This window comes from Haliaeetus albicilla, chromosome 17 (genome assembly GCF_947461875.1).
Source record: "Haliaeetus albicilla chromosome 17, bHalAlb1.1, whole genome shotgun sequence".
Lineage (NCBI taxonomy): Eukaryota > Metazoa > Chordata > Aves > Accipitriformes > Accipitridae > Haliaeetus > Haliaeetus albicilla.
In genome coordinates, this window is record NC_091499.1 from 21,208,556 (window position 1) to 21,226,875 (window position 18,320).

Here is an 18,320-nt window from a genome sequence, read left to right on the forward strand (position 1 = left end):
ACCCAGCCTGGCAGAGAAACTCCAGAAGTCTGTGCTTTCAGCCTCGGTGGGTGAACCTGGCACCCAGTTATTTTTAGCATATATTGTGCATGGATTTCTAGCTGCCTCTCGATGATGTGAAAGCTCGTAATTGAATGTAATCCATGAAAGATTTATTCTCCCAATCAGCTTTCTCACAGGAAGTTATTTTAGACTCATCAGATTCCAGCTGTTGCTTAAATCCATTCAGCCATCAAGCCTGTCAATTTTATTGTGAGTATTCCAGGTCGGTTCCCTGCCGAGGCCTAGACGTGGGCCTCCTATTCTTCTGTTTTCCATTTAAGTCGATCTGTACACTAACACAGGTCTTCCCTGGTGTGTGGGGAGATGAGCAAGGATGTGGAAAAAATGGAAGTTGGTCTGATCTAGCTGATTCAACAAGGGTGGTTTAAAAACCCCTTTTCAGCTTTGTTCTTAAGATCTTCTGCTTCCCACAGTGATCTTTCTACAGCAGCCAGCACTTGATGCCCAAGAGGGATGAAAAAAGATTCAAAAAGAAAATAAAAACCACATAGACTTTTGTGAGCTCTAGCAGCATTTGACCAGCCTCAGCTACATGTGGCAGCTCCACCCTCTTGTGAAGCAGCTCAGTTGTAGTTTTAGGATGTTAAGGTTTGACTTTAAAGTTTCCAGTTGCTTCTCATGAGCGGTGGAACTAAACCTAGAAATTCATGCTCATTCATGCGTATATGCACATGGCGAGGCCGTTGTATCTTTTCCTCTGAACCATCTGAAGAGAAAGGGCATATCTTGGCACAGCCAGTAGGTTTTACTTCTTTTCCATCACTACATTCTCCTTTCTTTGTCTCAGAGCTGCATAAATGTTCCCCATTCCACCTGTTATCACAGTATGTGACTGACTGTAGCAAGAGACTGTGGATTTGGGGGTCTCATAGAAACGAATGGAGCTATTGAAGGTTATTTTGAAAGACTTGGGTAATACAGCTAGTAAAACTGTAGTATCAAAGTTTGTTAAAAGTGTGTCCAAGGCTAGTATTTTCTTTTCTTTTCTTTTTTTTTAATCCCAGTTTTAGTAAAGAAAATGTTAAAGGTCCTGCTGAGGGTCTAGACAAAATCATTTCCTAACATCTATAATTGCCCTTTCCCTTCCCGCTCGTGTGTTATAGGGAGAGTGTCTATGTTGTTGGTAATACTTTAGGAAGCTCCCATTCCAGTAGTGGTGTTATCTAGGATGCTCATTTGTAATTGTCTGAATTCCTCCGAGCAGCTCTGCATTCCTTAGATTGGGAGAGAAAGATTTAAACTCCTGCTGAAAGGCATCATGAGAGTGATGACATTTCTCATTACTTCATGTATCTCTAGGAGTATAATCTAAGTTGGTTTCCTGGATAGCCATATAATTGAACTCAGAAATGTAGGAAAAATAGAAGAAAGAAAAATTAGGAATCAGAGTGAAATGTATCTCTGTTGTACTCCTCGTTATATTTGCATGTTTCTGTGTGGATATTTACGTGTTTCAAGTCCAGTTATCCCATTTTGGCCCAAGTCAGGATGTTCAAAGTTGTCGAGTTTCAGGAGCACTTCACTTTCTCACAACAGGAGTAGACACCCAGAAAATTTTTTGTGGTGTGAACAGACACCTGGAAGGCCAGAGAAGCTGTGACCTCCTGGCTTTCAAAAGCTCTTCAGTGACAAACCTTTCCTAGAGCATGTATAAGAAGAAAAGCTAGTCCATGCCCAGTACCATCAGGAGATACGCATATGTGTTTTGCCCTTCCATCTCTCAGCCAATGTGTAGTGTAACCAGGTGTGCTAGCTGTGCATGTTAAACTCAACCCCCGTCTCTGAAGTCTCTCACCAGTTTCAGAAACAATTTCTTTACCTTTTTCTGAAGGTAGAAATCACAGCCCCAACTGATTTCCATGGGTTACTTTTGAGGTTTGAAAACAGATCCAGAGTTCCCATGTCCAAGGTCAATTCCTAGAGCTTGACTGCAGAGAGGCACAAATGTCCCAGAACTCCAGCTGAATTTAGCCTGCAGGCCACAGGCCAGACTCATGGCTCTTAACATCAAGGCCATCCCTGTACCAGTTCCTTGAAACTACTCTAGTGTGGGAGCGCTTGTACCATTGTTGTTAATAGCTGATGAATGTGTCCTTCCAGAATGCATTACTCTCCTCCTGGATTTGTGCATAGTTTTGGCCTGCACACCACCCAGCTTGGTGATTTGTCCTCCAAAGAGTTATTTTCTTTCATTTGTTTTTGCACATTTATTGAACCTGTAGCTTTTTGCATTGTGAGAAACAATGAATAGTTAATGGACAGTTAGTAGCCACTTTTTTTTGGTAACAAAAATATGGGGGTTTTTTTGGTAACATAAAACTATAGCAGCCTACATAGACTACTATCATATTCATTCTCAACTTTTTTTTTTTTTAAAAAGTGGATAAGTCCTTGTTATTTAATATCTTACGTAAGAGCTGTTCCAAACCTCTGATTACCCTTCCCTGATACTATTTCCTTTAGTGCAGACCATGGCCTGGTTTTAAGGAGGGGCCTGCCATGTGTTTAAAATAACATTTGAAAAAGAAGGTTTATCCAGCGTGGAGATGCAATTAAAGTTGTTTATTGATAATGAACTAACAACAGCAGCAATTAATGCTCGAGGCAAGAACTTGTTATTTTCCCCTTTCCTTGCTTCTCTTTTCATATCTTTGATAGGAGAGGTGACAAAATGTCTGGCTGAGCCTTAAATTGCTGTTTCTAGTTTGTCTCCCCTCAAAAGTGTGACAGCCGTGTCCCCCTTCCCCTTTGCCAAGGAGTAGGCAGGGAGTCACCCGCAGGGCTGGCGGAGAAGGCGGCGGACACGGGGCGATGCAGAGCCACGCAGCTATGCTCCCGTGAGACGAGGCAGACAAGCTGAACTTGTATTCCATCCTCTGCAGTGACACGCTGTGCAAGGCAGTCGTCCTTCCAGGGGACTTCCAGGGGCACAGGGCTGCGGTGGGAGTGGGGTGAGAGCCAGTGCCCTGCCACAGGACTCCTCCGATGCCTTTTGGGGAGCCCCGTGGAGCAGCTGGGTTTGGAGGTGCCATCGTGACTGTGTCGGAGGAGGGAAGCCCCCTCTCAGCTGAGGGATGTGGTGGAGGCTAGGAGAATGCTTCCTCGTGAGATGCCTTTCTCCCTCAGCTCCTGTTGGCAGGACGATTAAGCTCCTCCTTCCCCTCGGGATCAGGTGGGCTCTTGCCTGAGAGAAATAAATTTGGGTGAGGAGCAGAAAAGAGCACGATTCCCCTGGCTGAGTGCCTGTGGGATGCCGAGGTGCTCTTCCACCGTGAGGTTGTGCTCTCCACAGTCCATAGCTGTCAAGGAAGCTGCTGGATCCCGAGGCCCACTTTGGGACCCAGTATCATCTCATGTGGGGCAGGACAGGAGGGATTTTTTCCCAGACGTTAGCCAAGGCTTCCTCTGGCCGGGGAGCCCTCACAGCATGCAGGGGAAGCACACAGGTCAGCCCTGACAGCTCCAGTGCTTAGCTGCGTGAGGAGTTCATTCCTATGGGATCAGGGAGGAAACGTGGTCTCCAGTCATGGCTTTCTTATCGGGACAGTTCCTCTGTGTCCTAAAAATGCCATCCCACCTTGTGTTTCCCTTCCCTCTTTTGCTTACTCATCACACTTCCTCTGCCTACACATACATGCACGTAGGGAGTCCATCCGTACATAGGAAAGGAGATGTACTACAGTCTCACCTAGCTCAGCACTCCACAGTGAGATATATGTAAAAAAACCCCAGAACAGTGGACATAAAGGCCAAACTCACTTAGCAAACCTGTCACACACCCACTCCCGCTGCCCTCAGGGCAGGTCTGTACCCCTGGAGGGACTGGTGGCCCATTGCTCCTCAGATTGTTCTCAACAGGGTGATACTGGCCACTGCTGGAGACAAACCTGGGCCAGGGTACCTTAGATCTGACCCAGTGTGGCCTTTCTTACTCGGATTAAAATAAAGAGTCCCTGTTTCAAGGTTGTGGTGGAAGAAAAATCTACCAGACATCTGGTCCAACCAGTGCAGGAGAGTTTCCCACCATATGTTTCCACTACCTTCAGCCCCAAGAGCTGGGGGAGTAGGAGACACAGGACTGGTCACAGCTTGAAGGCGACTGAGCCACGACCGCTTTTTGGCTCTTGCCCATCCCCTCCTTGAATCCCTTCCTAGCGCAGGCTGCCTGCGAGTGCGGTGAGGCACCAGGGGGGTGATTTACGTGTTTGCTTGCTGGAAGCCATGCGCTGGGAATCATTGTCCTAGAACAAACCATCGATGCTATTTCTGACCCACAGCAGCAAAAGCCCAAAACATGGAGTTAGGGCTGACGCTCCTTCTTTAACTTGAGCCACTGTGCTTTTCATCACGATGCCAGGAGTTGTCAGCTTTAACTCTGGCTTTTTTTGGCTTGTGTCACAACCTAATAAGTTATAGGCCAGCTTCTCCTGTCGATGTTTTTGCTGCACAGAAGGCTTCACATTTTGTAAGCTTTTACAGCACAGCTGTGCTCAGAGATAAAACAGAATGTGTATACAGTACAGTATGCATTCAACTGATGCACTAGATTCTTCCCACCATATGTATGGAGTGGTGTGCATTTCACTCCAATACCTCACTGCCAAAACTGCCAGAAGCAAATAAACAAATGGCGGAAGAGAGACACCATATGACGCAGTGCCAGGCACATGACCTAGACTTTCAGAAAGAGACCCTGGCTGCTTTTAAAGGATTATAGTGGTCCAATTTTTTAAACCTCGCCTCCCACTGTGTGAAATGTTCTGCCAGTGTACGCTGTGAAGTGTGCCGGTTGTTAAAGAACACTCATAGATTTCCCCTTCCTGCTAAGCAGCTGATGTTGCAGCTCCTCGTGCTCAATACTCATTTCCCCTTTCTTCGATGCCAGTGATTCCCCATCAGGTTTCTAAACCGAGAGAGAGGAACAATGGAGATGTGTGAAGTAGTCTAATTCTGGAAGGAATGCTACTGTAAAAAGGCAGAACACATGTAATTAGGATAATGAGATTAATAATATTAGGAACAATTTAACGATTAATATATAAACAATGCAAGTGAGACAAATGGTTGTTCCATCTCGTTCCCCACAAAAAAAGTCACTATGTTGCATTTCACAGCATTGATGGTGAAGATGCCTGTAATAAACTGACACAAACGTTAATTACATGGTTAGATGTAATTAATTTAAATTGTAATTCTATTCCTGGAACTCACACTCTGAATATGAAAAGAGGATTCTTTAGGTTCTTTTCTCTCTGACCAGCCTGTTGCTAAAGAAAAGACGATGACGGCCACCGCCACGGTGCTCCTCCTGCTAGTAGTGCTGGGAAACACGGGTGGATTTTCCTGTCTATTGGCCTCAATCTTATGTTAGGCTGAACATCTGTCGCCAGCCCGGTGGTTATCTTGCTCGCTCTGGCCTTTTCCGAAGCTTAGCTTTACTGGTGATTGTGTGAAGGCCAAGCAGGTGCTTTCTTCACTTTAGAGAAGCTTTAGGCACGGATTGAACTGCTTTAAGAACAGCAGAGGTCAAGACCGTTACTGATACCCAATGCAAAATGGTCTGGATGCAGGCAAGAGAATTGGGTCTTGGATTTTGATGGAATCAGATACGGAATAAAAAATTATGTTAAGTTTTTCAGATAGCAGCAGTATTCGGTAGAGTAAGAATGTGCTTAAAGTGTTTATTTAGAGCTGGTTCTTTGCTTGATGCTTTTGTACTTCTGTGTAGTGGTAGTAATAACAGCATCAGTTTCCCCCAAGCCTTGCTGCCTCCTACAGTAACATACACTGTGACCAAGATAAAGATCTCTACGTCTTGGTCAAACAATGGGGAATTTGTGGAGCTGTGCACGGCGGCTGAAAGGCCAAAGGCCACATTTCTACAGGCTTCTCCAGACTCTGCTTAGACAGAGATGTCATTTTGACTGTGCCCTAAAACGAGATAGATAAGTCTCTGCACTGGCAACAGAAGAGGCGAGCACTTGATTTACAGCCTGGGAGAGGAGACACACCAGGAGTACTTCGTTCTCCGATTATTGCAAAGCCCACCTGGCTGCTTCAAGCCCAGCCCTTGAACAGAGGAGCCAGGGGCACTCACTGTGCAGGGGGTGTGATTTTGGCAGCTCCCAGCTCTGTAGCTGTGGTACCCACTTTGCAGAGCAATGTTCTAGCTCCATCTCTTCCCTTTGGAAGCAGTAGCTCCGTCTTTGAGGTGAATGGGACAGGCCTATGGCAGCAGACCTATTGCATAGGCCACCAGCTGGACGTCAGTGGGCCCAGCAGCACAACGGGTGTACGTTTGCGGTGACACCGAATAGTCCATTGGACAGTGAGGAAACATTAAAGAAGGCCAGAGCTATAAACAAGGTTATCGGCTAAGGATTTGTTGGAGGTGTTGGGCCAGTGGGATTTATATAAGGGGCCAGCACGTGAAAGGCTGGGATAAACCCTTGGAAGCTTTAAAAAGCTGATAGTGCCACCCTGAAATGGTAGGGATGGCATGGACAGACTCATGCATACTCACAAGGAAAGGGCAGTGCTAGCTGGGAGCGTGCAGGGGTCTGGTGCAGCTTCAAGGGATGCCTCTCTTTAAGAGTTAGAATAGTTGGGGTTTTCGGGGTTTTTTTTTCTGTAATAACAATGCACAGAGTTGAAAACAAAGGTGCAGTCTGATAAACCCTGGAGCCTGAAGTAAACTGTTGGGAATAGTTAGAGGTGGGTTCCTTTAGGCTCAGAAACCTCGCCAAGGATGTACCTGCAGCTGCTCCCCATGGAATATGGTAGCAAAGGGAACTGTGAAGACAGAGGCTTTTTTCAGCACATTTCATCTTACTATGACAGAAAGGAGAAAACTCAGAATGGGACTTCTCAAATCCCAAGGCGAGTTGGGAAGATAAATTATAGTTGGTTGCCTCCCATTGCCTGAAAAGATCTGTGTGCTCTGAACTTTCTTATGAGTTTCAACAGACAGTTTCCTCATTTTAGACATGATATATGTTACTGGAATCCCTCCAGGTGACAGAGGGTTGCAGTGGGCAGTGGAAAACACAGGCACGCCACTGTGATTTAGAAATAACCGTCTGCCAGCGTTGGGAGCAAGCTCAGAGGTGTTTGAGTTACGTCCTGTTTGTCAGTGAGAGCGTGGCATCCCCTGTGGTCATGACTTCTTCTTCTTTAAAGAAGAGTGGAAATCCTGGAAAAGGAGGGCTACCTCATTTGGACTGTATCAGCCTATTACTCTGCGAAATGTCTTTGAAAGTAAAACTTTGAATAAAAGCCTTAAAAAAAAGGTGGCAGGAGAGGAGGGAGAAGTACTGTACCTGGTATTAGACCCAAAGGCAGCGGTGATATTGTGACCTGAGTCCCTGACCTCCAGCTGGGCTGTTGGGAATTACAACGAATACTCCTCACCACCAGCCAGGTTTTGCTTTTGTCCTGCTTATAACTGCCACTATCCCACCTTTTATTGCAGCCATTCATCATCGGCAGAAAGACTGGGAGATGATATTAAGGTTGTAGAAGACGTTGTTTGTATCAAAGCTTCCCCTCCTTTCTTTTCACCCTCTCCTTGCCCCTTCTCCTGCATCCGCTCTGTTCCTATTGGGTTTTGCCCCCCTCTCCAGACCAGTCGTCCCTTCACCCAGCTCATAAATGATTGCTTTAATAATATTACGGCCCCTCCATTTTCATGTGTGGATGGCCCAAGTGGCATGTTGCTCGTAACCAAAGCAGGGAGAGATTTCTATTTTCACCCTTTCAAAGGCCACAAAAAATACAGAGAATAGGATCCTGCCTGTCTTGCACTGATCCCAAACAAGCATTTATTGCTGTGGAGTAGCTTGCAGGTACAGCCTATTTGAGGGAAAGCTTTACCAACCAGATCTGGTCATTGTTTTTCCTTCTCCGCATTTATTCAAAGTGCAGAACTGTTTATATACCACAAAGATGGGAATTAAAAAGAGTATGTGTAGAATTTACCAGCTGTTTAAGTCTTATTGTTACCTTCTGTATCGATCAAATCCGTTGCCTCTTAATTGGATATTGACTGTTGTGAGGCAAATAAGGCAAGCTGTCAGAGAGGGGAGGGATGGGGCGCGAGGTTTATCTTAATGGTATGTTGATCATGACTAGTCTATAAAAGCCAGTGGGAAAGGAGTTCATTAAATGAGCCTGCAATTGCTTTAAAAAAATATTCTCTGAGTCAAGATGATTAATCATATGTGTGACACCGCAATCAGAGAAAACCCGCATTGTTGCTCTGGTATTTACAACGCCAAAGCTTGAAATAAGCAGATGCATTGAAACAAATTCATTAGGGACAGTGATTTGTTTGGTCTGTGAGCCTTAGCTAACTGTAACCAACATTTGAGGATTTTTTTTTTCCTTTACTTTTTTCCCCTTGGTGTTGTGTTTTGTTTTTCTGCCTCCCTGCTTCTCTGGCAGGCTGATTGGAAATGTGTGCTTGCCCTGCACAGTAGTCTCTCGTCTGTGCTGGGGAACCCTTGTAGAAATGGCAGCAGTGAGAAGGGATACTTGAGCTACCTGACAGTGAACTGCACAGAATACTTCGGAAAATGCTTTTATCTCATAAATTATAATAAGCAGGGAATGTGAAAATAGAAGGAAAGCTTATCGGCTACACTGGTGTGAGCTACCCATTACAAAAAAGGAATCTGCTGGGAAGTCTCTAGTATATTTTCATTTCTCTCCTAGCCATGTATTAGGCTGCATATTGAATACATTGCAATAACTGTCAAGCACGGTCCATTAGTGTCTCTGGATCAGGCCTATCGTGAATCAGAAGGGAGATTAGTAGGATAGACTCACTTTTATGAGGGTCCCATGCAGCTGTGACTTGTCGAAGAAACGTTCAAAGGGACAATAAACAAAGTTTATTTCAAATTATCTCAATGTTGCGTGTTTGTTATCGTATCTATTCTTTGGCAATTTGGAACTGGTTATTAAAAATTTATGATATGGGTAAAGGTTTGTGCAGTTTGAAAAATTAGCTTTTGAGGCAGCCACCTGAACACTTCTCATATATCACCATGCCGTGAACTGTCAGGGAAAGGGTAGCACAGTGCCGCGGAAGCCAGTAAAGCTGCAGAAACTGCCTGGTTATTAGCTGATAGAGGAAGGAAAAAGGTGCATAAGTCTGAAATGCAATGGGAAAATGAGGTTTAATGGGGAGTTTTCATTTGAGAGCATAAGGCAGTTCCCTGCTCGAGCAACTGGATTGAGGCTGGACTGCCTTCACTTGCTCGTGGGCTCGAGTCATTTAATGTCTCAATCCTTCTACTCCTCTTCCTATAAAAATTAGAAGAGTCGTCCAGGGCAGTAGACACCGCTCTTTTTGCTTCAGTTGCTCTTTCTGAATGTATTGCAAAACTGAAGACAATCATCAGTTTTTCCTAAGTATTTTATGACTGTGGTAGAAGGGGCTATAAATGTACAGCATTGCAAGCTGTATATAAAGAAAATCCTGATTTTGCCTGGAAGGATGAGATATCCAGCAGGAAATCAGGGTTTTTCTATAACGTATATGAAACAAAACTGGGGGAAGGGGAGAAAAAGGTGTGTAGAATCCAGAAAGCTGACTCTTCCTTTTTTTTGGTCTAAGTTTTGAGTGACTTTTAAATGCGGTAGGATGAAAGTTATGACTTTAGCAGGCACTAGGGTAGCACTGTTATTAGTATTTCCTTTTGATTCACTTATAATATTACTTACATTATAACAGAGTTTGCGGCTTGCATTTTAAATATAAACTGTGGATAATTTTATACCATGAAATTCTGAGCAAAAAATGTAATACATAAAGCTGGACCATTATGAGCCATAGCCTGTGGAAGACAAGCGTTATTCAAAAAAAGAAAAGGTCCATAAATAACCATTTATCAGATTTTCAGGCACATTTGTTTGGATTTTTTAGTGTGCTTCAGTTATGCAAGAAAATGAACGTGACATTCCTCAGTTGCTTTGACGAGGATAATTTCAGAAACACTGCTCTGTCATTCCACAGATTGGCACCTTCTCCTTCTTTATCGTAATGCATTTTTTCTGGGGCAGCTTTTCTCAGCAAAACTGCCTGTTTCCCAGGAGTTTTTATACCTGTTCAGAAAGGGACAATGAGGGGGTGTGGGTTGGGTTTGGTTAGAATAGCAAGTTTGACCTGGTGACTGTTTATTTTTGAAGTCAGGGAGTATTTTTTCTGTTAGCACAATGAAGAAGATTGCAGGATATTCTGAATGATGTATTTTCTCCATTTTTAATCACGCTAGCCAGATCACTGGCTCCCGAAGGCATTTCCACACCAAACCTTCTCCTAAACATGTGGACTCAAGATGCTTTTCTAATCCAGTCTGCCATTAGTGGTGTTGCGTTCAGATTTTTTATTCATTTTTGAAATAGCAACTAAAATTTGAACAAAGGTTAGAGTTTGCGTCTAGATTTGTCACTGTGTATGATGGACATATCACAGTAAAGCATAAGCAGCTCTTACCAAGAGGTATGCCAACGATAGGGGCCCTTTTCTTGCTGTAGATGCCTGCAGGGAAATGAACCTCAGGCTCTACGTAGGGACTGCATCTTTGCAGGGACATCTTTGCTCCTTCTCAGTGACCATATAACTTCACTCTCTGTGAAAGGGACTCCGCAGCTGTGGAGTCTGTACTGTAATATATAGGAGCCAGGAGCAGCTGAGTGCCAGGGAGAGATTTCAGGGAAGGTGGTGGATAGATCCCAGGCAATAAAATGGCAGAAAGCTGTCTCCAGTGGTGCACCCTCTGCTTGGGACCTGGAGGAGCCATGCGCAGTCCCAGGATTTTGCTTGTCGCGCTGATATTGTTCGGCTGGTGTCTATCCACTGGTGACTTCCTCCAGTGTAGACAAGATCTCAATTCCTAACTTAAATAACGGGTGGAGATGTGCACGTGTGTGTTGGTACGTGTGTTCGTGTGCGCGTTGGGGTGATGTGTGTGGGGAGAGGAGAGGAGGCAGCAGAAGAAGTCAGCAAAAGCCCATCTGGTTTTCCTCTGCATACTTAAAAAGGAAGTTATAAGAGGGCATATTCCCAATTTCTTTTTAACTTTGTAGATCACCTCCAGTAGACAGATTGTCTCGTGGACCACTTCCCCTCCCCTTGGCGATCAAATAACATTCCTGTGGTGACTACAGCAGTTGCTTACATGGAAAAATAACATTAGGAAAGTATTTAATGTATTTTTAGCTGTCTTTAAATGCATTTTAGCAGCTGGAAACAAGCGGAGTCAGTAGCACGTGACCTGCAAGCTCTCCATAGACCACCACCAAGTGTGCAGAGAACCACTGCTGGCAGAGAGACCCCAGGCTGGGAAACGTTGGGTAGGGTGGTCACCTCTAACTTGGGACAGTCTCAGGAGGTCAGACAAAAGCGATAACCTCGATTTTAGTGGGATGTAAATTATAACGATGCAATAAACAACCAGTGTGATTTTAGGTCCTTTATTTTCACTGATCTGAGTTTTGGGAGATTTTATGAAACATTGTTTTGACATGTTTCAGAATACCTGGGACTTTTTCAAAAAGCTTGAGAAGATTTTAGAGGCTTGGAGTGGCAAAATATTACAACTGTAGAGATTAGTGAATAGAGTGCAGCTGAGAGAGGCAACAAGCTTATACAAATACCGCTTATTCCATCACTCCGCGAATCAGGAAAATCCTGAAATCCTTGTGAAGAGCAAACCTCTTGTCAAACATTAGTGGGAGCTTTCCCTGAGGGAGGACTTTCCCCGAGCCGAGAGCTCACTCACTCCTATAACTGCGGGGCTGGTGAACGAGGGGCGTCCTCTCCGGACCGTCGTCCCTGGCCCTGCTCCGCTCCCAGCGTGGAGCCATGACCTGGCACCCTGACATCGGGCTACCCCGCTGCCCCAGCCCACAGCAAGTACGTTCATATTTCTGGGAAGAGTATACTCAACAGATGGAAGTTTAGTACTATTTTTACCGTTGCTGGTACAGTGAATGTAAAGAGCATGACAATTGATTATCTGGGACAACAGAAATGCACAGGAACTAGAATTTCAAGGATTAGGGTCTCCCCAAGGATTTCCTTCGAGTTTCAGTGAAGGGAGAGATAACCTTTGTGGTGGAAACAGAAACACGGCTTTCAGTTCCCATCTGCAGCCAGCCTCCGGACACAATAGTATTAACGGTGATGTGAACTTCCTCTGTTCATCGCCACGGGACAGGAGCCTTGACACAGTTATCTGCACTTCTAGAGCAGTGCTGTTCAATTTCTCGCAGCTTTTTTTTGGTCTTACCAGAGACGTTCAACTAATGCCTGCATTTAATGTGTCTGGGGGTAACGGTCCCATGTTTCATCTGTTTTACAAGACATTTATGGAAATTAGGTGGCAATTTTATCCTGAAGTAAGCAGGCTAATATTCTGTCACTCTGCATTACTCAAGTGGCCATCTCTCTTAGAAAATAGATGTTAGGTGTTTTCAGTTAAGTGGCATTAAACTTTTGTGGACCGAGCAGTAGGATTTCATTGCAAATGCATTGTCCCATTTTAGTGGAAGCTTTGCATTAACAAGTTCCATCTTAATAAATTATTCTGTTCAACCTGCCTTGTGACTTACACTATCCTAAGATCCTGCCCTTAATATTAAAATGTAAGCACAGATTTCCTCTCCCAAGGCTAAGGCTTCATCAAAAGACTTACACTGAAACTAAGAAATCCTCTGTCTGGATCAAGATAATTTTTCTCTGAGAATAAGGAGAAACAAATATCCATGCACTTGAGAGAAGGAAATTCTGCTGTAGGTTGTTCTTCCTCTGTCTTGTTAAAAAAGGGAATCTTGACTTAATATATAGTCTGTTTCCAAACTATTGGCATCTTTCACAAATACAGGCTGGCTGGCTTACGAACAGATAGCACAGTTTGTGTAGCCAAAGATAGTTGTCATCATGCACTTATTAATGAGTACACATATCTCTGAACATCAAATGCTGTGCTATTTTCAGAGAGGTCCTTTCAGATCCTGTTTTCTGTTCTTTTTTAAATTTTTTTTCCTTACCCTCCTGACATTTTCCTTCAAAGCTCAGTGGTAGAAAGCAGAGGGGAAAAGGGACCTGGGAAGGGAGATGTTCTCATCTGTCCAGCTTCCCCATGTCAGGAGCTACTCTGTGCATGTCATTCCTGACAGATGTTTGCCTAATCTGCTCTTAAAAAACTCCAGTGATGGGGCTTTGACAGTCTCCTTAGGCAATCTGCTCCAGCGCTTTGCTGTACCTATCATTAAGAAGGGTTTCCTGATATCTAACCTGCAATTAAAGGCCACGATTTCCCACGCAACCCGTCATCAGGCTGACCTTACAGCCAAGCCAGCCCCACCAAGTCGACTGCCGTTTCCTCGCTAGATCTCCCTTGCCAAGGCTGCTCCGCGGGTAACGTGCTCTCTTCTGCCGGGAGTAGCCAGGGCGGTGTGAGTGCCGCCGGTTTTGTCAAGTGTCCAGCCCGGCGTCCCAAGGGTCAGCGATGGGCAGGTTTCCCTCTCGGATCCCATGCAGCTGACGGGAAGGCGGCTGCCTGCCAGTAGAGGCTATTGAATTAGAAGATTCAGTAAATCCCAGGAGAGGTGCTGCCACAGTGAAGTTGCAGCAGGTTTGCGCTGATAAAACCAACAGCGCTCACCATGGTCCCAGGCCTTAGAACAGAAGCTGAAGCCTTTTTTGTCCTGGAACAAAATGTGCTGTGCGGGCAGTTGTACCATATATTGCATATATGCAATCAATTGCATCTAGCGTTTTGGACATACATTTTTTGATGAGAGCATTTCCGTAACGATTTCAGCAGTTTAAAGCATTTTAAAAAATCAGAAAGATCACAGGTTTGGCTTGGGTTTTTTTCAGTTGCTTCCTTTTAAACAATAGCAGGCGAAATACATCCCATGGCAGCCAGACCTGATGGAGAAGCTGTAGATGCCAGCCTGCTGTGAGTGAGGTCGAGATGCGGGGGAGCTGAGGCGGTCGCTTACGGGTGTGCAGCAGCGATTGAGAGCGAGTCAGTGTAGATACAGGCGTATCACAATATTACCATGGCAAGATAAACTCTGAGCCACTTTTTTAATACGCTTAGAACAGTGCTGAACATTGTAAGACTGTTTCCTTCCGCAAATTATTTACAACTGGAAGATGGTAGTAATGAATTAATGGAAAGCAACTGGAGAATTAGCCCTGACTGCTCAGAATAGGTATTTTTTACAATGGAAACCAGCTAGCTAAACTAGGTATACTTTTGCTGCTTGAGTAAATTATAGCAGTATGTAGCTAGACTGGTTTTGAGACTAGGAAATTTTGGTGACGTCCGAAGTTAAATAAAATAAGGTTTGGATCAGAAGGAGGGGGGGCATGTTGCCATCAGCAGAGGTGAATAATCTTTGTGTAACTGGCAATTTTGGTAAGCGGGTCAAGGTTGGTGGGGTTTGTCTCTATATTTTGACACATGCATTACAAACACCCTGGTATCCATTTCATTTTACAAGGTGTGTGCGTGCACCAAGATAATGCTCCAAAGGGTCACTGGCAGGTTACAATGTGCCAGCCGTCACGTGCACAATGTCCAGAATAGTGCCAAGATACAATTTCAGGGGTCTGGGGGCACCAACAGCATTCCGAGCCCTACACAACACCTGTGCCCCACGCAACGTCTCGCCAGCTCTCTGTCACTGAGCATCCCGTTGGCACCTGTGATCCCGAGCTGACAGGTCCATTTCTATTTGTGCAAGGCATTTTTAAGGCATTCGTCCCCCAGTTGTCTCCTAGATGACCTGGAAGAGATTCAGCGAGTTGCCTGTATTCTTTCATGGAGAAGAGGAAAAGACAAAGTTTGTTTTCAAAACGAGAATTGGGGTTTTTTTTTACAAAACACAGTCAAATTTGGACTTTGTATTCCACGCAGCATGGGAAGTAGATTTATTGTGTGAGAGAGGTTTCAGCTTCAAACTAATAATTAGAAGAATATATTTAAACCTTTGTCAATATAGAAGTCATTTCAGGTGCTCAGGAATGCTCTGCCTCTTCCTTGTGGTTTGAAGGAAAAATTTTAGACATTTTCCACCCTGCAGCTATTGAGGGCAATGAAAGAAAATACCTGTAAGCTGCTAGGAAACGTACAGAATAAACTCGTTTCCCACTTCCCGCTTCTTGTAATAATCATCAATTGTAGCTACTACTCCAAACACACTTTGGGGCAAACTTTGCACTTCTAAAAATGGTATTTTCTCTTGGGCAGAGTTTGTTCACACCCCATGGCTGACAAGCAGAGGCCCAAGTCAAAGCCTGCTGGAGTCAATGGGCTTTCGATGAGGTGCAGTCCCTTCATGTTTTCCTAAAAATCCCCGGTGCCGTTAACCCACAGCTCCCCTTTCCCACCCCGTCCCCCCCCCCGGGGAGAGGCAGAAGCCTATTTGAAGGCAAACAAGCCGTAGAGCCTACAAGGTGTAAATATCTTTCATAAATGCCAACGCTGAAAAAGCCTGGGCGCCGGGAGTGTGACACACGACGACAGGCAGTTCACGCCGCGCGAAGGGGGGACGATACGCCGGCGCTGCCGCAGCCGCCGAGGTGCACCCGCATCGCACCCGGGCATCCCTGGACCCCCCCGCCCCGGGGAGGGGGACAGGGATGGGGATGCGGGGCAGCTGGAGGGACGGGGAGCAGGACTACCTGCTCCTCGCCCTGTCGCCTCCGCCTGCTCCCCTCGTCCCCCCCCCCCCTGCCCTCCTCCTCTCCCCGGCTTCTTCGGGCAGGGGCTGATTTAAATAGGTTGGCAGGGAGCCAGGAGCTCGTCATTTTAATGCAGTGTAAAATGGAATGTGCATAATTATATGCAAGCCATATGTGAGGGAGACAGCTCAGCTGTGAATTTCGGGAGGCTGCGAGAGGGAGAGAGCGAACAGTCAGGGATCAGATGAGATGGAGCGGAACGGAGTGCAAGTGTCACTCAAATGAACAGTGTAATGAGTGTATTGCTGACACTCCTCCTTTCACCTGCTTCTCCCTTTTGCTTTAACTCCAAAGCAGAAAACACTGTAGATGAGAAGGGAAAAATACTATCTGCAAGCAGGATTGCTAATGGGCTCTGGTAATGTCTCCATTTAAACTTCAGCTTTCTCAATTAACAGCGTAGTTCCAAATAACTGGTAACTTTTAATGCATCTTTGTCATTAAATATTTTGACCGCATTTGACTGAAGGATCATTGTTCTCACTAGATGATTGCTCCTTTCAAAGCTTCACTTAAACATGGAGGGGGAATCCATTTATCTATAATAGTATTACATGTAAGTTATGAGTATGAAAACTTATTTATTTTTTTTGGCCTTGCTGTTAAACTGAAAGTACAAGTACATTATCTAGGGATTGCTTAAGCATGTCAAAAAGTTTAAACGAGTACGTATGTAATGTAATCCTGAAAAATGCAATGGAGTAAATTGAAACCCTGAGTTGCTCACACTTTCCAGCTCAAATATTTCATTTTGGGTTTGTCTTTTGTTGTTCTAATTATTACACCACAATGAATTTGCATGTTCAACCTAAGCTATGTAAGAAAACAGCATCCCAAGTTCTCATATCTAAAAGGTGTACTGCGTATTTAAAGAATCTTTTTAATAATGTTGTATTTTGGGATTCCCGTCTGTTTTAATGATCTGAGCTGTTATGCTTTTAGCTTTTTTTTTTTTTCCTTCCATTATTTGTAAGTCCCTAAATAGGCCATTATATTTCCCTTCAGGCTAGAGATGAAGATGGACATGCTGAAAATTTTCCCCAGCAGCACTATGCTAAGGAAACTCCAAGACTTGCCTTCAAGAATAACTGCGAACTACTTGTAAGAATAACATACTTACAACAAGTCTAGTTTGTTACTTTAGCACAGTGAAAACAGTTTTTTTTTTTTTGAAAGGCTTTTGTTCATTATGACATACATTATGAAATATGATAGGTTTTTTTTTTCCTGTTTAGCGTTCTAATGCTAGTTCTGCTATCCGTGAACAATTTAAGATCTCAAATTGCTTGAAAAATCTCTTATATTTGATGACAGCACGTGAATGGCCTTGTCGTACTACCTTGTGTCACACGGGAAATCAGGGAGAGCCATGCAGGGAGTGGCTGGTGATGCACGAAAAGCCCCCCCCACCCCCCCAGGCGCCCCAAAACTCACTCTCCCATCCACCTTTTAGCTCTGCCATGTATTCGGGCGGCGGCACCATGTTTTGTTCTGCTGACACGCAGTACTCCCTTTAGAGCTCTCCTATTCCTCCCCTTCCTAGCTGCATGCAGGCGAGAGCATCCTCTCCTCTCCACTCCTCTCCTCTGCTGCGGGGAAAGAGCAAAAGCCAGGAAAGCACACACAGGGAGCCTGGAGTGTTTACAAGCCGTAAGAGAGATGATATCAGCTGTGAAAAGATCTCTGTTCCAAGGCAGGGTTAATTCGCTGTTCATTTTAGCATTTGCAGCTAGGCACAATTAAAAGCAAGCAGGAATGCCTATTATATTTCTATTAAATGAATCTGTTGGGACCTAATGTTCTTGATTAGCTTGCGAAAATGAGTGCTCCACGATGAGTTTTTCTGTTTGCCTAAAGTAAACAGAGAATGAATTGTAATACATTTAAGAGAGATTCACGCATGGCTTTTGTAAAGAGAGTTTTAAATGAATTGGTAGATCTCTCCCTCGCATTCGCCTTTCTTCTCGGCCGTACTTAAGTAAAATGTATCGTTTGGCTAAATGGAAATATTTGTGGAGAGTCAGAACACGGGGTTATATTTTGAAACAACAACACGTTTTTTTCTCGTTATAACTATAGAAGAGGTGGGTGGCGGTGGAGGAGCAAGCTGTGTTTCCTCTGCATTAAAACCCGTGTCTGCCTCTCCTGTAGAGGATGCAGGGCCAAACGCTAATCTTGGTGTCCCAGGCGCGACATGCAGCGAAGTCGAGCTGATGAGCCGACGTAACCCCGTGCCGAAGCTGGCCCCCAGATTCAGGCGGTTGATCAGAGAAGCCCGGACCGGAGGGCAGCAGCCCAAGGAGTGCAGAGCATCTCGGCCACACCTGCACTAGTGGGCCCACAGGTTCTCCTACTGCCCAGGCATCCCCTGTGCTGAGCCAACCCCCGGTTAGGTCATGACGATGCTTTTTAGAGCCACAGGTGTCACTAGAAAGGGTCGGTTTGTTCCCACGATGATTCTTCCCAGCCAAAAGCAACGTGACCCATAAGA

General features: G+C 44.9%; 1 protein-coding gene across 3 annotated transcripts in view; it reads left to right on the plus strand.

Moving 5' to 3' along the window:
- The window catches only part of SOBP (sine oculis binding protein homolog), a 119,248-nt gene that overhangs the window by 49,799 nt on the left and 51,129 nt on the right, over positions 1-18,320 (plus strand). For 2 of the 3 annotated variants that reach the window (XM_069804981.1, XM_069804982.1), the window contains exon 5: positions 16,835-16,930. The exons of the other annotated variant lie outside the window; for it this stretch is intronic. In XM_069804981.1, the coding sequence (XP_069661082.1) occupies positions 16,835-16,930 (96 nt within the window). The remainder of the gene's footprint in view (positions 1-16,834; positions 16,931-18,320) is intronic. 3 annotated transcript variants of the gene reach the window in all.